The 22,589-nt window shown below is 37.0% G+C and overlaps 1 protein-coding gene across 1 annotated transcript in view; it reads right to left on the bottom strand.

The window, feature by feature from the left end:
* Nucleotides 1–2,761: 2,761 nt before the first annotated feature.
* Nucleotides 2,762–22,589, bottom strand: part of LOC137644064 (ubiquitin carboxyl-terminal hydrolase 30 homolog) — an 87,304-nt gene continuing 67,476 nt past the window's right edge. The window contains exons 5-8 of the mRNA XM_068376967.1: nt 9,287–9,427; nt 8,864–8,997; nt 8,515–8,652; nt 2,762–6,632 (exon numbers count right to left, since the gene is read on the bottom strand). Of these exons, the coding sequence (XP_068233068.1) occupies nt 6,533–6,632; nt 8,515–8,652; nt 8,864–8,997; nt 9,287–9,427 (513 nt within the window). The 3' untranslated portion in view covers nt 2,762–6,532. The remainder of the gene's footprint in view (nt 6,633–8,514; nt 8,653–8,863; nt 8,998–9,286; nt 9,428–22,589) is intronic.

Consider the following 22,589-nt stretch of genomic DNA (forward strand, 5'->3'; position numbering starts at 1 on the left):
AGTGAACTCGTCTATTCATATTAGCAAGAGGGAGACAGGGGTGTTCTGCAGACTGAGCTTAATTATCCATTCCAACTTGTACCTTGAATTGACAGGTTCCCATAGTTGATTAAGGAGAGAAACTCACAACTTCTTGCTTGTAATTTTGGAAATTCAGATTATTGCATTTTTGGCCAGGAAAACAAATATATCTCATGTTTCAAGTAGTTTTTTAATGAAAACTATTTGCTTTATTGTTAAAATAATTTTTTATATATTTACGCAAGCGCAGCTGGTCCCATACCCTACCCTTTTCTGACCTGGGTACTTGTTTTATCTAGAAAATTTTCTGTCAAAGCTATTTATTTTAGTATCCCATATACTGTACAGTAATTCCACCATTTTCTATGAATTCCTTATAAAAGGGAATTTGACGAAGGAAAAATCTATTTCTGGGCGAGGAACCTGTGTCGCTACCTAGAAAAGGGATTTTGACGAAGGAAAAATCTATTTCTGGGCGAGGGACCTGTGTCGCCCAGTGAAATGCTCCTCTAGCACCATTTCTAAGGCATAATTATTGCTGAAAATACCAGAGAAAAAGAGATGCATGGAATGCCAGGAATAAACCTAGCTCACTCACTCATTGAGTGTCGGTATATCAAACTGGGGCGTGATTGAACCACGACCATAGATCCCTCACCAATTAGACCTCTCCTTCATCAACATCCCCCTCCACCCCTACATCTCCCCACCCCTTATCTTCATTCCTCTTTTAGCACCTGCGTTGGTCAGACGTGTTTTATTTTGCTCGTGTGCTTTGTGTTAATTTTGGAAGATGTCCGACGTTTTAGAGATCCCTGCTTCCAAGTCGAGTATTATATTTGTCTGTTTGGGATTTTTGGGTAGCGACACCTTTTTATTCTTTATCGTGTTTGGCCTTTTGTTTATGTATATTCCCTTTTGGGGGTTCGCTTTGGCCATGGTGTCGCTTACTAGTGATCTCTGTTTATCGGGTTGGCATTTAGTTCCTTATACCGTTTGTTACCCTGATATTTGATTTGGACATCTATTTTGTTTTTTGGCATGATCTTTTTATTCATTTTTATCATTTTAGCAAATGTACCCTTCAGGTTTGTTAGCGCTGTGTTTGATTTCCTACTTAGTCGATCCGTAAGCGGCTCGGTGGGTAGCTTTCTTACCAGCTTTTTTGTATTGAGTCCATTTCGGGGAAAAGTATACGTTATTGTTGTTCTGAATCGGTTTTTCCTGATTTCGGAAGACCTTTTTTTTTATTTATGCCTGTCAAACAGACAAACATAATACTCAATTTGGGAGCATTTTACCCATTAATGAAAATAGTCTTATGAATTTTCTAGAAAGAAATGAAAGTCCAAGGTAGATATATGACTTGTATTTTATTTCTTGACAGGTATTAATAATAGCTGACTAGAATTTATAAATACAGTGACAATTGTAATAATATAGAAATACAGTTTCAATTGACAATTATATTTCCACACCTAAATGTTTAAGCCAAATAATATTAAATGTTTTATTGCTATATAAAAAATCATTACTTATGAAAAATAAAGTAAAGATTTAGTCATCAATACCAGTGTCAAAATTATATACTTATTCTGAATTCCAGATACAGATGACCTAAGTTACATAAAGATTTGTTTTGGTTAACCCACTTGATTACAGTGTTGGCAGAAATATGGAGAAATACAGCAAAACAATAACTTTTTTCATACAAACCCAGAACTGGTAATCAGCCCAAAATTTGTGGTCAACAACAACCTGGATACTTCATTCCTCGTCCAAGAGAAAATGGTATTAATTTAATATCCCTAATCCAATTACCCTGTGTAAACTGCAACATATGTGTATCATTAACAGCTAATTAGCAGTGTTGTCTAAATAATTAGCTGGTAGTATGAAATAATTTTGTTTTTAAAAAGTTTCACTACAAATTCATTACTTTTAATCAGCTTGCTTGGGATTGATAAAGCTACTTTACTTTCAAGAAATGGCTAAATAGACAAGCAGCATTGCGTTGAAAGCTCTTGGGCTTGAGATAAAAAACCTAATCATAAGTTTGAGTTCTTTACATATGTTCAGGTGTTGGTGCTCTTGAACACCTAGAATTCCTGTCCATAATAAAATGGGGAAAATGTAAGCTAAAGGGTTAACCTTTTGTGTTAATGGTAGAAACTGTGACATTTGTCAACTACAAGGTTCACAAGATTGATGGACATAAAAAATTGGGTTCACTTGGTCCAGTATTAGGGTTGGGGGTGACTATTCAGTGCCTAGACCAGCTATGCATCAATATAAATTCATATTAACATCTTGATGAGGGGGAACTATCCAATAGATCAGTAGGTGGATTTCATGGGTGGGTTGTAAGGGTGAGACTGAACATTTCTTCCAATATGCCTGTTCCACGATTGGCGTAAGACAAATTTACTCTTTTAATAGTCATTGAACTAAATCACTGGCTTATATCAGTTTTTAATTGTATGGGTGTTATACCAATTAGGTTGGGCAGGGTAGGTAGTACCTGTAAATATTTGGAAGGCAGTTCCTGCTGGTGTTATTGGCAAAGAATTTAGTTTCTGAGTTTGTAACTCCTTTTTCCAACTTCATATGATATATTTTTCTATTTCTTTCCTAATTTTATTACTCGGAGATCAATACTATGAAATATTTATACCCCTCGAATATCTGACAATATAATAACTATAACAATGATGATAAGTGAGAATAAGGACAAAGCAAATATAAATTCAGCATTTTGCCAACATCATAATGTAGAAACCACAAAATTACAAGAAAAGTACATTTAATATAAAATAATTGGAAGAATTTGTAACCAATTCCCACAACAAATACTCAAGCTTGAACCACAGTACAGTAATATATTGTAAATATCTCTGAGCATTCAAGTGGCTGGTACCATGTACCTTGCACTTATTGGGAGTAATTTTCCTTGTGCGAGGAAAACCAAGCATAGTAAAGATCTTGAAGATACCATAAAGAATGATGTCAGGAATTTTGTTGACTGATATCAGACTGATTACAAGCCTTGATACATTTGCATGAAATAAATTGTAAACCATTATACACTTCTAAACCACATTCAGGGAAGTTATTAGATTATTAGGGATAGTTAATGTCATGAAAAATAAATAATGTAATACACCATACAATGTGCTATATCTACAAAAAAAAGATTAACTTTGCAATTGTTGGTGGCGATGAATATGCAATATTGTCCATATTTACTTGTTAAAAATTCCATCAGAATCTATAAGTTAGCTTCAATGAATATTTAAAATATTTTTACATATTATAAAATAAAGCACTGTACTGTATAGTAATAAAAAATTAAATGATTAAAGAACATCATCAATAAAATCTTATTTACCCGATTGTATGGTAGTTGAGCACCCGTTTGTTTACTAAAATGGTGCTGAGAGGAGATAGAGAGAGAATGCATTCTATAGATTCAGTTTCTTGTTGATTATTAAACATGTGAATGGAGAGAATATGTAATACCTATCAAGTCAGATTTTATCCCTCATAAAGTTTTTTCTATATTTTTTGCTTTTCTTATTACTGGTTTCCCTTGTACAATGTAATCTTGAGTTTGCAGTATTGAATTTTAATTAACTTTCACTTCTGTGTTAAAGATATGATTGCAGGAAAGGCAGTGTGGAGTCCCATGCATGTCGATGTAATGAATAGTTTGTCAGGAATAACCCTTTTCTAACAAAATAATCAGATATCTATGAAGAATATTAAAAATGGTGGTGACCTAGTATGGAAGTTAGTGACATTATACTTGCGGAAATCAGATACCTGTATTCCTATGGGGACTGGAAATCCAACATATGAGGTCTAACTATATTGATCATGGCACCACATCTTCCAAGAATACATGACTACTTATGCACCTATCATACAGCTATCATAAGGTCGTCTTTCTACTGTACAGTATAGTAATATACGATGATGATTAAAAAACAAACATGATCGTTGAGAACGATATTACAATGCATACACATTCCTAATGTAATTACTACCCTTAACATTGATAGCGATGAAAATGATAATTAACAATATTAGCCTTGCCAGCTTAAAAGAACAGTACTTGTGCCATCAAAAGAAAATATAATAATGCAATGACAGAAGTATGGACTACATGTGAATGAAGTTTGCGTAATACGATTTCTTACCTAACTACAATATGGTTATAATATAAAGTAAAAGGTAAGGAGGAGAATTCAAAGGTTATGCAATATAGTTAGTTAATTCTGATCAGCAGAAGATTGCATCTTTTAGAATAGAATTACTTACTTTGTATTTATTAAGCAAGTACTGAAAGAAAGACTTGTGCTGGCTTGTCAGTATCTTTCTTTGCATAATGATACCTTTCAAAGCACCAAATGGTGTAATCTTAGAATTTTTATCCTGTACTATTTTTGGTCAAAACATGATTTTGAGAAATTTCCCCTAAAGTCTGTTTAGCAATAATAGTAAAAATTATAGCAATGATGATAGCAAAAATAATTAAAAAAAAATAATATAATATATTAAATACAAGTTTTAACAACACAATTTAAGTTAAATTTAATTTGTTTGAGACATTCTTAAAATTTTCTTATTCAAGATTCATTTATTCTAATATTTTCTGTTTGGTCATTAGTTGTTTTGTGCACATTATTTGCTTATCTATCCCACTGGCCTTCGTGAAAAATTTTAACTATTTGAAACTTGTCATCCTAAAGTTTCCTTATTGACAATGATTAGATGGTACAGGGTTAATTGATAACCCTATTTGGGTTGTCTGAATATGAGCAAAAACTACAGAAAAACCAGAAGGGAAGAAAAGTCCCTGAAGAGCAAGGAAAGGATAAGAAAGGAATAATAAGAAGGGTAGAGAGAGTGGAAGGAAGATCTGGTCGTAGTCAGAAAAATCATGGGTTAAAATTTGAATGAACATAATCTCAGTGACTACAGCTACTCCATCTCCCCAACATTCCATCCATTTGGATATACACAGACAATATCCCTTTCTACATAGGAATGAAACAATTAAGTTTTATCATACAAGAATAATATAAGAAATTATGAATATTTAGAAAAAATATACCTGATAATGCTAATCATAATAAGATTCACAATTTCTACAAAATTAAGAATTTTACCGGTAATAATTTCAGAGCAGCGATCAACTAAAAATATTAGTATCAAGCTAAATGTCAACTCCTAATCTAAGTACAGTACCATAAAGTGGTACCTCGGAGGTCGGACATTTCTGATCTCATACGAATTTTGGTTGATGAAAAATTAATGAATTTTCAGAGGTCGATCAACAGTAACTAATTGGAACTTGTACAAGTCAGGTTGTATATGACCAACTGTGTGATTCCACTCAAGCTGTAGTAGCTACTGTACTTTACGCTCTTAAGCATAGGTGTCTCCCAGTGCAAACCCATAAAACTACTATTAATTTCTAGGTTTATAGTCTTTTTTTGTATTATTTTATGCATGGAAGTAGTGTGAACTTTAGATAAAATTGCTTTATAAGAAATGATTAATCCAATTTACATTACTTCTCATGGGATAAAACTCAATGAGTTTGAACAATCTTCTGGATTGAATGCTTTTCAACCTAAAATGTACCACTGTAGAGTTTCAACATATCTTCTGGAATGAATCATGTTTGACCTACAAGGTTCCACTGTATTAGTAATTTGAATAGTCTTCTGGAACAAATTATGTTCGACCTACAAGGTTCCACTGTATTACAAAATTTTATTCTGGAAGACAGATATGGTTTATCAAAATAAGTAAATTTTTATCAAATACATTATAAGTAGGACTGACCTTACCAGGCCAAGTGTTTCATTTTTAATTTAAGTAAAGGATACTTTTTAATTTCTTATCAATTACTTAGTAATTATGCATGCTAAAAAAATCAATATACTCAAATGATCAAAATTATTAGTTGTATCTATCACAAACTTTCTCATAGTTGATACATTTAATTAAGCTGAGCAACTATCCATAAACTACTTTAAGTAATTTACAGCTGAAAAGGTTGTGGGAAATAGAATATCACATGGATTAAACACTATATGAAATATTTTGCCACTAAACAGCTTATCAAGGTTGTACCAAATATTAATATCAAAAGCCCAAGCAATGAAATGCAGAAATTCTGTTTTTAATTTTTTTTTTGGCAATTTATTAAAATGATGTATCTAAATACACTTGTATAATATTATTGTATATAGATGACTTTGAAGCAATATGAATACCCAAAAGCTATGGCAATTTCAATTCTATATCAAACTGTTCATGTATCAAATAATTAACATTAATATTACCTAAAAACTGTTCTTTCGTACCTTCACATGAAATTAGCAATACCATTCTTACTGTAGTACTTAAATTTGTGAAATGTGAAGCAATGCTATAAACTAATATGTCAAGCTGGAAAACACACACTCTCTCTGACACTATCATAAACACAAAGAACTCATTACTCTGATACTTTTTCATAAAGGATCATATACGCATTAGCTTTCCTTACTTCCTCCAGGTTGGACTCTCTTACAGTCAAGTCGGATGTATAAAACCACCTAAAAATAGAAAATAAAATAGAAATATATTGTGAAAGAAAAATACTGAAATGGCTTAAGCTTACCAAGTAATGACTAAGAATAAACTCCTAGTTAATTATTTAGCTCTATAATAAAGTTCTCAAGGGCTCCATTCATACAGGCAAGCTTTGCTCAGTGTGACATCAGAAATGGCAAAGGTTCATAGGTCTCGCATAGTATTGAAACTTTGCACTATGGACATGACGTCATCTATGAATATATTTCCATAAAGAGCATTTTTCATGTAAAATCTTCACAAATGAATAGCTAAATAAAAAAGGACAACTAAACAAATGTTTCCTGTTATTCTACCCTTCATAATAAATATGTTAGATGATTATGATTGTTCTGAAAACTGTTTGAAAACCAAATATATCAACATACTTCATTTTAATGCTACAGAAATATACTACACTAGTCCGTATGAACAATACCTTCTGGCAGTATTGATGCCTATATACACATGTATATGAACATATAATTATGTAATTAGAGCATATGTACAGTTGGACATAGGAATTCCTGGTGCACCTCACACTGAAGAAGTGCACCCAGCCATACCTTTTCTGTATGGAGAGTTCCAGTTTAGCCCAACACACTACCTCTGTCATCTCTCCTTGCACTATCTGTCTGATTACTTGCCCCAAAGTAAGGGTGTGAGAGTACGCTTCACCGGAGTGAGAACTGAATTTGGAGTTTCTTTAAAAGATGTCTTCTATCTTTTTCAATGAATTTTAGGTTAACATTGTTATGGAACATAGAGGTATAACCCACTTACAATCCAGCCTATGGTAGGTCATAAAAACTTACAGTGGGTTAAGTTAGCTGTGGAATGTATTTGCAAAATACAAAATATATGTAAGGAGGGCCAGGAACCAAATCCTCTTAGCAATTCATTGTAGGTAAAGTAAAAGCCCTGCTTATATGATGGGGATATGCTCTATAGTGACCAATCACACCAAGAAAATTAGTAGGTAAACCTCATCATATGGCGTAACTTGAGATGCATTCAAAGTTATCACATATAATGCACTCTGACATACTCCCATGTATAAAAAAATTTTGATTTAAATGCTTTTACTTAATACATTTAAGAAAAAAGTAGTTATATTCTCCACAACTATAAAAATCTATCTTTCAGGCCAGTTACAAAAGAATACCTTTTAAAAACATACAAATGTCAAAAGAAAATTAATAATTAAAAAATTATTCATTTGGCAATCATAACCCAAGCCAATTTCAACTGAACTCATCAATATTACCTTTCCACTACAACCCCTCCCTGCTGAGGGCCTAGAAAAGATTTTATAATTATTCAGAACTATAGGCTCTGAAGACAAGGCAAGGAAAGTTGGGGTTAGTGGGGGGACTCAGACTGGATGGTGTGTGGGGAAAAGGACACTTGCAAAAGGGCATTGATAAAGATGAAGCCTAAGAGGCTGAAGAGATATTTCATCAAGTGAGACTCCTGTTCACCGATAGTATTTGTTACTACAGTCACTGTCAAATGACCACCAATATGGATATGCTCGGGTGAGGAAATCTGATCACTAACTATTAATCAAATAATGGTTCTTTTCAATGCTTAGCATAAAACTACAGTAGACGGCCAAGGGTATCAATATGTCTATGATGTGGTATTTTTAAAATTATTCAATGTGAAAAAAAGAAATTAAGGCAAAATAAAAAAAATATTAGTACACTACTGTAATTATACAAGATCCACTGATAACATTTATAAATGATAATGGCCAATGGAAGCCATAATTAGCAAAAATCTTAGTTACACAGGTATAAAAAAGTATAATTTTTCAGAACAAATTAATCCATGAAAGCATTCAGAGCAAAGCCAAAGAAATACCTGTTTCTGCAGCGGGTGCCTAATGGTCCTCTGCGGTAAGTTACAAAATGTCCACAAAATACATCCCCAACATGGACAATAACGGCTTTGAGTCTATATAACTGCTCACATCGAACACTTGTGACTCGAAAAAATGGACTGAAAAGACAAAAGATTTGATTTGCAGTTCATAAGATCATCTGAATTGAAATGTTTTCAAGCTAATTCACATTAACACAACACTGCAGTATGAGCACTCAAACCAAGACACAAGTACAGAGAAATAAACTTCATACTCTAAGCTTGTAACCAAACAAGGTATTCCCTATACTGTAAATAATAGTAAAAATTATTAAATTATAAAACTGACCTAGCCTCAACTTCAGTAGAGGTAGCATTATCACTTATGATAGAGGATGGTTGAGTTATGTTTTCTGTAGACCCAAGAGCTGTCTTGAGAATCACGTTGGCCTCTCTACCGCCTAAAAGAACACTGCGAAGTCCCTGAGAAGAAAATATTATGAAAAAGAAATCCATAAATGCAGAATTTATATTTTCACAAAGTCCCAGTAATTAAAATATAGCCCACATTCATGGTTCTCTTGAATGTCTATGACAGCAGAATATTTTTTCAAACAAACGGAGCTGATGTAGCATCACCCATGTGCCAACTGTATCCCCAAGTTCAAAGCAGGAAGCTGCCCTACTTAGTCGTGTAGTCTAGACTGTTAAGCTACAAACCCTATTTATAAGTGATGGATTTATAAGGAAAAAACAAATTTAATAATCTAACCTGACTGCTTACAGATGTAACATACGTATATGGATCCATCGTCAAAAATTCAGGGAAGATGACATGATCTTGTCTCTTCACAGCTGATCCATTCTCCATCCAAACAGTTCTCTTGATATGGAAGCACAAACAACTAGGAAGCTGGAAGAAATTCTTTTTATATGCGTATGAACATCACAAATTTTTTAGGGACTGTATTTTTCCTGGCCATACAAACTCAAGTTCTTTTGGTAGGGGAATATGTTTTCAAAGCGACATGGATGACCAGTGAATTATTTTAATGAGTAGTTTAGCGACAGGTGGGAGTGAGTGCAAGAAGCCTTGCTCCTTTACCTGTCAAATTCTCTTCACTTATGATCTTTCAGCTCAGGAGTAAGAGGGGCAGTTGAGGATGGAGGTAAACAGTAATCTAAAGGACCTAGGTCTGTATAGCTAGGACAAATACAAATTACTTAAAAAAAAAAATCATTATTGTTCCTAGGTAAATGCAAACCACTGTCTTTAGGTAGGGAGACTTGCTGCTTGGTGGGCCATTAGTCCCTTAGAACTGAACTGGTAGGTTGTTCTTCCCTAAAAATGTCAATCTACCTGCTTCCATACGGGAGCAAAGATGACTTTAGAAACCTGTCTGTCTACCATTGGGATGAAAAAGCTGATAGGGCCTGACCTGTCCCAAAAGATTGGAAAATCTCTTCCTTCCCCTCAGAGCATACGCATGCCTGACACAGCAAAGGAGGCCACAACCTACACTCGGCACAGGAAGATGTTTGCAAACACTCATGCTCTCAACAAGAGCACAGTGTAGCGAGTGTGGACCTACAACAGGTATAAAGAAAAAAAGAAAAACTCATCTACAATCCATCCTCCAATGATAATGTCTTGCTTCACATTACATTAACATTCAATAGCCAGCATTCACTTCCTGAAAGAAAAGGTAAGTGAAAATTTTTATTAAGGGCGTATTGTTGCGTCTGTAGTTGATGTGGCAGAAAACATAAATGAGGAGATGTTGACAGATAATGAGGCGGGTATTCTTGCCCTTGCTCCCACTTGTCGCTTGATTGCTCGTTAGAATGATTCAATAGCCCTCCAGCTAGTGCTGAAAACATATTCCCTTACCTAAAGGACAATGGTTTGTACTTGCATAGAAACAACTTTATAACTTGTATTTTTCCTAACTATACAAACCTGGGTCCTTTAATAGGAATATGCTTTCACCTTGAGTTAAACTTTGGCTGTCAAAATTTATAATTAGGTGTCAGTAGTCACTCGGTGGTGGCAGGAAAGCACTGCCCCCCACCCAGTACACTGAGTAGCCACTTTGACCTTCACCTAGGACTTGTGGGGTGGTTGAGGTGGGAAGTGACGCTTACAAGACTCAGGTTTGTATAGTTAGGAAAAATACAAATTAATGTACTTTAAAAATTTGTGATTTGTTCCTACATGAATACACATCCTCATCCTTTAATAGGAGGCTTATTCTTAGAGGGAGGGAGTCTCTACATCCATACTGGCTTGTTTAAAAATACCAGGATGTTAATACACTCAGACCTCACAGCAGTGCGGGAGTGTTGATTCTTACCACCTTCCAACAATCGAGAACAGATTCTCATGACTTGGGTTGTGATTCGGTCTTGTGAAATGGTCAAAGAAGAACCTACAGTATATCCTAAGAAAGATATGATGTCACACTGTATGGCCAATTCGGCGTAATGTATCGAACATTCTATCCATTCTCCCACTCGTAAGGAGGACGGGAGAGATATTTATATAACTGACTTGTATAGAGCAGTTGCTTGGTCTGGAAGGTCACCCATTTCAACATCTGATCCACTAAATAAAGGGATGACCACTGCGCCCAAAAGGGAAGGGAAGGAAAAGGGACATACACTCCACCTCTAATCCTAGACTAATGTTGGGACTCTTATCTTACATGAGATGTTTCTTGTCCAGCAAGGAGCTAGGTAAGCTACACAATCTGCATAGCAGCCACCAGAAGTCACAATGATAGTTTATTAAAATAACTTGTGGGTATACTCCCATGGATAGTCGCCTGGTGCTTCCAGATTCCAGCCTTTAGCACTTGTGCTACTGACAGATTCTTCCAGAAGGCAAAGGTAGATCTGATATTCTGACTTTGTGTGATTGCATCTGGGGTGGTCCCCTCGTGTCTGATTGTTCCCATGAAGCCAAAACAGAACAACATTTCAGAACTCTCAATCCTTCCGTACTGAAAGAGGAGTCGTAGTGTGCCTACCGAAGAGGTAAACATTGACTACTCAGGAAGAGCCTAGTTGATTCTCTTGAAGAGTCCAGGTTTGAATCCAAATAAAACATTTGTATAGGGGACAGAGCATTATCTTTACCGCAGAAATTGGGGAGCTTCACTGATAACGGAAGAGAGATAAACTGCTAATCTAAGTAGTTCAACCTGTGGTTGTTAAGGAGCAATCAAGGTTCTTCTGAATCTTGATGTCTTCCATCGACTGTTGAGGAATCAGAGAGACAGGGAAGAGGGGGTGGAAAGGCAGACGCATCTAGTATTCACTAGATGTTGCAAGGTATCTTCAAACTTCGCCAACAGTCGGTGACTCAGAGAATACAGAGTTTCTTATCCTACTGCATGGTGAACAGGACAAGTGATGATGAGAAACTTAGCCTTTCAACTATGCAATGATGTAGGGATAGCCTAAAACCCTACACCGGAACATTGTTAATTGAGCATATTTTCTTTAGGTGTTTTTGCTTGAAAGGACCTTGTGCAGCTGCATTGCATCTACTCACAAAAGTGCACCTGCTTGAAAAGGGTCCCTTTGTAAATATGGGCATGGATGGAAGTGATATCGGCCATTATCGCTAACAAAATACTTTATCAAACTCTTTGGAAAATAAGCACAGTAGAAATGCTGCAAGCATTCCTGGTAGGTTTAGATGCAGGTATGATCCTTCTGTCAATTACATCCCCTAGATGGGAGGAATTTCAGTTGAATGCCTCGTCCCTTCTCTGCATTGTGGATGGTAAGAGAGCTCTGGTTATAAACCAGTAAAACTTCAGGAACTATAGGAGAAATCACTAAGGAGGTAGATATGTGGAACTAGCCTCCTTGTTGAAGTTAATCTCTGAAGGAGTTATCTTTATCGATGAATAAGACATTGTGGAACAGTTATGTTTACATTGTTGCTAAGATGGTTTGCTAGGAACTTCCCATAGCTGTCACATTAAGGTAGTCCCAGGTATTCAACCCTCTTTCTGGGAATCTTAAGAACCTTATTCAATATACCTTAAACCAAGAACCTTATTCAATATACCTTAAACCAAGAACCTTATTCAATATACCTTAAACCAAGAACCTTATTCAATATACCTTAAACCAAGAACCTTATTCAATATACCTTAAACCAAGAACCTTATTCAATATACCTTAAACCAAGAACCTTATTCAATATACCTTAAACCAAGAACCTTATTCAATATACCTTAAACCAAGAACCTTATTCAATATACCTTAAACCAAGAACCTTATTCAATATACCTTAAACCACAGATTGAGACATGGGGCAGAGAGACTATCGATGATGAAGTGATTTCCTTGTAGAAGGGTAAAAAGGGGCAATCACCGAGACCCGTCAGTAGACAAGTGCCAGTTGAAAGTGCTCAAAACACTAACGTGAACACTTTTGGATTGGTAGCAGCTTTTCCCAAAACTACAGCAGAGAAAACCTCCTGTAGGACAGGGAATGGATCCAGGGATGTGTCCTCTTCAAGTCAACAGGGAAGGAAAGGTAATTATTCTATGATGGACCATATGCAGCTAACTATGGCTGGTCTGAATAGTGTTTGGGGAACCAAACATGAAGACCAAAGACCTGTCTCTAATTCCTTGAAGACTGTTCCATTCATAAGAGTAGACTGTACAAGCCTGAAAAATTTCTCGATAGCTTTCATGTCTTCTCCGTTTGTTATCAGTAAGGGGTGAGTTTTGGTAGATCAGGAGCAAAATTGGCAACTGGAACATTGTGTCGCTCCCCATACTGACTGGCATATACTCATTTATAGAAGCTCCAGGAAGTCACTGAACTCCGTGAACATTTCTGCCTTTCCACTATCTCTACCAAGAAGGCTAGGTTGAAGGTGAACTGAAGGAGCACTGGCTGAGCTTTTCCATGGAAGGAAGCACTTGGAGTAGCCAAATGAACCTGTAGGTCACTGGATTCTTTCTCAGCGCTTGCCTAAGGGGAAATGGGGATCTCTGAATAATTATCCTTTAAGGGACTAAGCACTTAGTGGCAATTGACTGGTGGAAGAGGAGACACATTCCGCCTTCTTCCACTATTACTTACTGTACCTCATGTCGTTCCCTCCCCGGGAACCCGGCTGCAACTCTTGTAACAATGCATTCTATAAGGGAGTACTTACATTCATTTCCTCTGGGTATTTGAATGGCACATCCTGAAGGCTTTCTTCTTGGTGCTTTGTTGGATGAAACCAGTGTACTTCCTCGTACTTGGGCTTTGACAAACCCTGGATTGTAGTGCCGTGCATGGCTGGAGGCCGAGATTCCATGGCAGAGGACTCAAATGTTGAAATATTATTTCCTTGTTCCTTGTTCCGTCTGGTTCTTTAGAGTCAGCTTGAACTTCTGGTTCAATCGAATGAGGAAGGTGTCTACAAAAAGCTCAGAAACTATGAAACTACCAATCATTATAGTGTAAGGAATTCCATTTCAGTACTCGGATAAAGTTGGAACTGCTGTACTAAATAACCCTAAGGGTTGTCATCTCTAGTGCCTCCTTCCTGAAATTACACAAGGGACCTTGATTGGAAAGCAGTCTTGCTAACAACTTCGTGTGCATATTGTGGCATTTCAGTGCTTGCAAGAGTGCTGAGATCAGAAATTAAAAATCATCTGTTACAACATTCCGTGTGCATCACTGGAATGGAAGATCCTGGTGTCTGGGAAAACTCATGTCATGGGTGTGGAAGATATAGATTAAGGAGTAATATCAGCAAGTTGGAAGTTCTTGCGTGCCGTCACTGAAGCGTCTTGTGACCGTCCCAGACCAGGAAAGAGATGAGGGCCTCTGCCAGCATTCCAACCAGCACCATTCATGCTCGACCAAGTACTGCACTGAAAGCATAGGTCCTGTATTCTGTACTGAAATTTCTTCCTGGAGGTTGGGTTTACGGTACAGCACTGCTCCTCCAACGAAACCAAATAGAGGGACTGGCCCCAGTCTCGAACAACTACACCAGACTGATTGTCCAGTGCTTCAGTAATTCCTTCCTCATCCTTTTCTACATTTGGAGTGCTATGAAGGAAGGGGTAATGGGAACAGCTAAACTCGTTCCCTGGTGGCACAAAAGTGATTAACCCTAGAGGCAAGAGTGTTAACTTGATCATTGTTTCAGATTATGTGGTTACAGATTGCACGATTTCTTTTATCTCGGAAACAGATCGTAAGTTTCCTGACTCTTTTACACAATTGTAAGGTTCCCGACCTCGCAAAAGAGATAACATGGTTCACGATTATGGTACAGTATAACAACGTAAAATTCCCAATGGAGGCAACCTCGAAGAGTTCCCAATCGCAGTAGATGATTGCAAAGTTCCTAATAATGGAACACAATCATAAGGTTACAAATCACAGTAACTGATCCTAAGTTTGGTGATCATGGCGCATGGCCGATCCCATGGAAAACACCCATTTTGGAGAGAAAGTGCAAGAAAACCTGTCTTGCAGGAAGCAAACATACTTGGAACATTCCCCTGAAGACAAAACACAAAAGAGCAGTGCACAAGGAAACCTTTCAATTGTGCCAGGAAAATCTCATTTCCTGCACTCATGATGAGAACATTCTTAGGTTCCTCTTCCAACATACTATGCAATGGAAGAGGAAGTGTGAAGCAGATGACAACAGTTCTGAGACCCGAAATTCACTAAAGAAGATACGTGAAGCGTCCCAATCGCGCAGTGTTTAGCAAGCAAAGTGAATCCAGTACATGAACCTCGTAATGTATGTATCTTTGGGGATGTTCCAGGTAAGTATTCTATCACTTCGTGAAATTTTCTGATGAACGAAGAATTATAAAGTTTCTTGCCTTACTAGCGGGCAGGTGTATGTGAGCTCTCAGTAGATGAGCATAGCGTTCTAGAAGGGCGAATGCAAACAGTAGAACGTTCTTCATCTGGAAATCACTCGCCAGCAGTAGAGCGCACTTGACTGCACGCCACATGGAGTGTCAGACTGGAGTAGTACTCCCGATCAGATCATGTGCCAACAAATGAGCACGAATAAATAAGAACGTGCAAGCATGTGGATGCTTTAAGTCCGACGAAGGAGAGCAGATAGACAGACACGTGCCCTCTATGGGGCATGCACGAGCATGCAAATGTTCCAAGTCTATTGAATGAGAGCACTAGCTCAAACAAATGGGGTGGTGGTCCAATGGGGGCACGCTCTCACAAGCGAGGTAGAGGGAGATAGCGAGCAGATGAAAGTTACAGGAGATTGACAGTAGGTGACGTGGCCCTCTCTTACAAGAGCCCAAGAATGTTAAAGCAAAGTAATGCTCTAATTGGGGCGCAAACAGGTGATCAAGAACACACTCCTTTAGAGCTGCGATCTCAAACAGATGAGTTAGCACTCTCTTAGAAGCATGCTAAAGCATAGAAGCCTACTGATGGGCCCAGGCAATGTAGCATGTAATCTCACTGCCTGCTTCTTCTTCCCTGGTGAAAGATTTAGCAACACTTTCTTCTGACCGGCTGCGTTGATCGGCTGTTGGCGCCAAGAGAGGATGGAATAACTTGAAGTTCTCCTATCAATGGTGTGCAATGACATTCTGTTGGGTGTAGAATTCTGATGTGTCTAAGCATAAAAGAACTCTTCCGTACATATGAGTATGTGTAAGAGGCAGTACAGTAAAAGACCACATATTGTGTAGAGCGTGTGCGCATGGATCTCACGTACAGTATGTGTATAAGGCAGTACAGTACATTCCACAACAGTATGTGAGAATACCTTGCGCATGCAATACATAAGTGTGGACTCCTGATGCGTGTGGATTCTCAGGGAATTGCCTTCTGACTAGTCCAGGAAGGGGAAAAACGAAGGGCGGAGCCGTTTCATCTCGAATGGCAGTGCGTTCTTGGCACAACGCTTCTCTTCTATAGGGAAAGAAACTGTGGGAGTCATGCATATGCAATTCTTATTGATCACTCTTCCTGGGCTTCTTTGATGGCATCCTCTATACAATCTTCTCCCAGAAGGTAAAGCCAAAAAGGAGAAACTTGAATTTCTCCTTCTAAGGGGTTGTCCAGACTGATGACAATGCCCCAACACAGAAAGTGATCACAGAAACTCTATGAAGAGATCTCTCAACCAGGTGATACTTCCTCAGGACTTTTCCAAGGACAAGAAAACACTGACGGAAAGGAGGAAGTTGTCCCTCTCCTTCACAATGAATGGCAGCAGAAACTCCATGGAGTACAGTACAACAACGTCCAAATAAAGCCAACTTCCTCAGGATTACGTTAACATCACCAGACCAAACTTGCGAGGGAATAAACGGCAAACAGAAATGCCATTCAACATGTGAAAGAATACTGATATTGGCAAGCTGAGGAAACAAAATGTCAGCCAATTACAGTTATTGGGAAAAAATGCAAAACCACACTTCTTTATCATCCCTTGCACATGATGATCTGCAAACTAATTTACCTACAATGAAAAGAAAATTATTAAAACCGCTGGTTGGGAATGCTGGAACGACGTGTATACTACCCGGCAGTTGAAAAAGTGGTTACTGAAGTGGGTTGGCAAGGGGGCGGAGCTTCCCCGCTACCTGCCAGTAACTACCGACACTTCATTAAAATTTTTGCAGCCGAGTTCCAGCAATGCTGAAACCATATTATACTCCTATTAAAGGATGATTATTTGTATACATGTAGGAACTACAGTATTTATTTTATAAAAAAAAGACATCCTTCTACAGTATAGTAAAACTACAAAAATTTTATATAACAAAACTTTGATCTTTACAGTATAAAACAAAGATTTTTTTTTGTCAAGCTTATTCATTTGGTAGGGGAGCATGCTTTTATGACAAACACAACTTAAATGGTTATTACATCAATATGCATTCCATAATTAAATAAAAAAAATGGAATTCTAATATTAAAATTTACTTCTATACTCACCTGATATTCATATTGCTAGAAGATCTGTTTAAAAGACATTTTCCATAAAATTTCCCATTTTCTTTCCTCTCCATAGATATACCTCTAGTGAATTAATCAAATATTCTAGCAGTCAATGATGAGAAGTGAAGGCGACGCTCTAGTCTTTCTGTCAATTTATTTTCTATGTCAAATTGGTTTCACAGATGACCTCCAGATTATTAGAACTTTAGTGCATTTTAAGAAGTCTTCCACTAGATTTGTTAGCAATTACTGTAGAGATTTTTCTGTATCTCGCATTGAGGACAATACAATACTGTGATTTAAAATAACTCGCTGTTCCTCTCGTGGAAATTTATGTTTCAATTAAAAGTTCAAAGTGCAAAAGGAAACTTGTTCTGTTCAGAGGAAAATCCAGAGAAGATCAGGGTAGTTGGCTATGGTGGGGATGATGACAATAATGACATGCCAGCACCATTATTTAAAACTGTGCTTAACCAACAAAACTTTAATAGCGATGAGCTTAGAAAGTTCTTAACATCTCTAGCTTCATTTGTTAAATATCAGAGGACAGGTGAGTCTTCTCCTAAAGGTGATAATTCTCATCCTACTTGCCCTGTTGCTAACTTTTCAAGTTTAGTCTAGTGGTAATTGTTCCTTTCAGTAAGGGTTCAGAAAGATCACTGCACCACAAAAATTTGAGATTCTCTCACAGAGACTCAAATTTTTTAACTACCTTAGACTCCTCTGCTGCTAAACCCTTGCATTCCCACAATCCTAGTCAATTTAAATAAATAAATTGAGAGGCAGAAGACCAGAGTTGGTAGTCTGGAAACTAATATCCCTCCACTAGCTAAAGTAGGTGCACTGTTAGGCAACCTCATATTAAATGGATGGTGTACCATAAATGATTCTCTTAGCTATGAATGAAGATTCAATTAAAGTAGACTGTTTGCATTATATTTTGGACTTACAAATTTGGGCACTTGCTCAAAGGTTAACTCTAGCAGGGTAAATTTCAGCAGTAGTTCCTTTACTGCTGGAAAAAGTCCCTTTTACACATAGGTTTCAGCTCCCATAGCCAGTTACATGCAAACAAGGAAGTCAGTAAATAATTCCTAGGTTTATCCTGCTATACGGGAAAACACTGAGATCTTGAATGTGAGGAAATACCTCCATTTCGAACAATATGTAACATTGTTGAACAATACCCTAATAAGTTGCTTAAGGTAAGTTATGAATTCTATTCTACTAAGTCTTTTGAGACAGCTAATACCTAGACTATTCATACCCATCAGTTCTCCAACTTCATTGTCGACAGAATCAATACATTGTAGCCACAAATTCAATCAAAGGCTAGGCCTCATTTAGTGTTTCACCCTTCTTCACCACAAAGACATTCTGACTTAAGACTAATCACATGTATGATCTCTTTTTATATCAAGATTGAATTTCCTGCCTTGAGCCCATTATTACTCCTGATAAACAAAAAACCTTTAAATGAAGCTAAAGCTGGTTGATTAAAGAAATGCCATTTGTTAGGTACAGTTCTTGAAACAATTTACTTTGCTGATTCTATAATAGGGGTTATTACTAGTCTTCCAGGAGAGAAATCGCAGGATATTAGGATTTGAATTTAATTTAGGATTATCTAATCTGTTTAGATAAGAATATTTTAGAAAGGGCTTCTAAGTATTTACAAACCTTTGTGTGTTTTGTGATTAAGAGAAGAAGGCAGGTACTGTATGTGCCTTTATGGTGGGGTCAGTCTCAGTGGCACAAAGTCATTAATTTCTTCCCCTATTTTGGGGCCTGTTTTAGATGTAGTAAAATTTGATAAGGTAATTGCTCAAATAGACTGATGTTTTGAAATTTTTTTCAAGGAATACTTTAGATTCCACCTTTAGGTCAAACACCTCAACATCAGAATGGTTGTTGAAGAGTTCCTATTGCTCTAGTGGTAGAACATCAGATGTCAGATTTAGTAGATGTTCAGGAAGGGTTACCAACTGGAGTCCAAGATCTTATTGGCGAATGCTATTGCAGTTCTTCCTTGCATATTCCAGTAGGAGGAAGACTTTTCCATTTCTATACCTTTTGGAAAAACTTTTAACCCAATCTGTGGGTGTTACCTGTAGTAAAAAAAATTACCATATCCTTTTAACTTCTCATCCTCACTTGTCCAAAAAGCCAGTTCCATATCAGTTAAAGTAAAAATACAATATCTCAAACTGCTTATTTCACAATTTCTATTGTGAAAGAAGAGGTTTTAAATCCTACTCTGGGGGTTTTATAACAAGTTATTCTTAGTCCCCAAAACTTCAGGGGTTAAAGACTAATTCTAGATGTATTGGCCCTCAACAAGTTTACAGCTCTCATAAAGTGTTAGATGGAAACACCTTCAACAGTTCTAGCCTATGTTGGTTCTGATGTGGATAAGGCTGCTAGGGAACATAGCTGTCTTAGAAAAATTAGTTTCATTGGGGCATCTAAAGAAAGGGATTTTTCCATTTCATCTCAATCTACATTGAAACAGGACACCCGATCTAGACAGTCTCAATTCCAGATAAAAAACCAACTTCAACTACTGAAATGGTGGGACGAGTGCACGGAATTGTCTCGGGGAGTTTCTCTGGATATGAGAATCCCTGCTGCTTTGCAGGAAGGATGGGGAGCAACTCTAGATCATTTAAATCTGTCAGGGAAATGGACCTTGCAAGAGTCAACTTTGCATATCAATTGCCTACAGCTAATAGCTTTATTCAAAACTCTTTAGTACCATGAACCACTGGTGGTAGGGAAGACAATATATTTTCAGACAATATGACGGCACTTGCCTACATTCAAGACTAAGGGGGTACAGAGTCCCCTTTCCAGTATTGAATAGCAGAGTTGTTATCTTGGGCAAATTTGAGAGGGACAAGCTTTCTTCCTCAGTTTATTCTATGAAAATTGAATGTCTTAGCAAACCTACTAAGTCGAGTCAGGTTCTTCCAAATTCCAAATGAATGGTCTCTACATACATCAGTACGTCTAAGAATTTGCAAATGGTAAGGTTGTCAAAACATAGACATGTTTGCAACATCATTAAACAAAATGATAGAGGTTTTTTGTTCACTGATGTCAGATCCCTTAGCGTGGAAGGTAGATACCCTATTACAAAGACAGGTCATATCTGGATCTTTAGACATTTCCACATTTTGCCATGATTTGGTATGTGATAAAGAAGTTCTGGATCTCTGCTGAAAGCATGATGACACTGATAGCCCCATTCTGGCCACAAAGAGAATGGTTCATAGTTCTGTGGCCTCTGTTTTCTGAGTGCCCAAGAAGATTGCTGTATATAGTCAAACTGTTCAGACAACCAATTTCAAGGGTAATTCATCCAACACATCCATGCTACATCTAACTGCATGGAGACTATCTACCATATTCTCATAAAAAGAAGAGTTTTTGCAACCCTCTAAACAATAGGTTCTAAAAGACACAAGTCTACCAATAACCCATATCAAAAACCATGAAATATTTATTTTGATTGGTGCTAATCAGGGCATAGCATCAATGACTAGAACTAGCTTTGATAACAGTTAAATTTTCGAGTTCTATATTTCTATGACAAAGCTTCAGAAGAATCTGTTAACCTTCTTTGACCACAGCTAACTCCCGTAGATCGGGATGAAGGCTTTCCAAAATGAGATAAAAGTGGTGAAGTCTTTCTCCTACTGGAATTTGCTGGGAAGAACCGTCATGACGTTCTCTGATAAGATCTTACAATCTAATTGTTCTCTGATAAGATATTACAGTCTAGTAGGTAACTCTTCCAGAACATCTACTAGATCAGACTTTTGATGCTCTATCATTGGCATGAAGGAACTCTTACACTACCACCCAACTTTCAAGTTCCCATAGACCTGTCAGAATGTTGGAAAGATGAACATTCTGAAAATGAACCTATTTAAAATTTCATCCATTTTTTTTATCCAATTCTAGTTTCCATGCACAGAGGATTATTCATATCACTTCTCGTTTCATCTGGTTGCAGTTACAGTATGCACTTTACATTTCCTTCCATGTCCTTTCAATCCCTGCTTAACATACTGTTAAGTCCCAGAGCTGAGTGAAATGCTTTAACCCCTCCTCAACTGCTAATCTACTACAGCATGGTTCTTCCCAATTTGCTCTTTTAATGTGAACACCCAAGAAACTAATTAGTTGATAGCTTGTTACTTCTTAGAGAACCAACAATAGAAGAGCAAAACCAATCAAAAGTATATGCAATCACCAAATACTTAGGAAACTGAAGAATTTAGCAATGAACATACGCAGTACTGTACAGTATAAGAAAAAGCAGTTGAAAGATTATCTTCTGAACTACTTTTGGGTCAACGAAATCTATCAGATGGTATGAGGAAAGGACCTTAGTAAAATTTTCAGCACTTCTTATGGTTAAGTACCACACAATGATAAGTACCACACAATGAAGGGTTTTATAATTTGAAAGAAAAAATTAGATACTAACATGAAATTATGGCAATCCTAAACAAGGGAGTTATAATTCAATAAAAAAAAAATGGAGTTTTTATGATAAAACAAAGTTTTATGAATACTTACCTGGCAGTTATATATATATATAGCTGATATCTCTAACTTTCGGAAGAATTTTTCAAAACAAGGCAACCGCTTTGTGGTGGTTGGGAGGTAGGTGGTTACACCCGTCACAGGGTGGTACGAGGAATCATTCCCGTGTTCTATACTTCAGTTCATCTATGCCCGACCTATCTCCTGAGGGGAGGTGGGTGGGCCTTCGAATATAAATATAACTGCCAGGTAAGTATTCATAAAACTTTGTTTTATCATAAAAACTCCATTTTTAAGAATAGTACTTACCTGGCAGTTATATATATATAGCTGATTCACACATTTGGAGGAGGGAAACAGACAGTAAACATCGTTGGGGAAACAACAAAAGAGTTGTAGGAGATAAAAACACCTTGATTCCTTGCTTGCTAAGGTAGCTGACTTCAAAGGTACAGCCTCTAGAGTCGCTTTCCCTAGGAGTGTTTAGCCAGGAGTAGACCTGCAATGCTGCAAACAACTCAATCGAGTCTGTCAAAGGGGTAAG

The sequence above is a fragment of the Palaemon carinicauda genome, chromosome 7, assembly GCF_036898095.1.
Source record: "Palaemon carinicauda isolate YSFRI2023 chromosome 7, ASM3689809v2, whole genome shotgun sequence".
NCBI classification, from domain to species: Eukaryota; Metazoa; Arthropoda; class Malacostraca; order Decapoda; family Palaemonidae; genus Palaemon; species Palaemon carinicauda.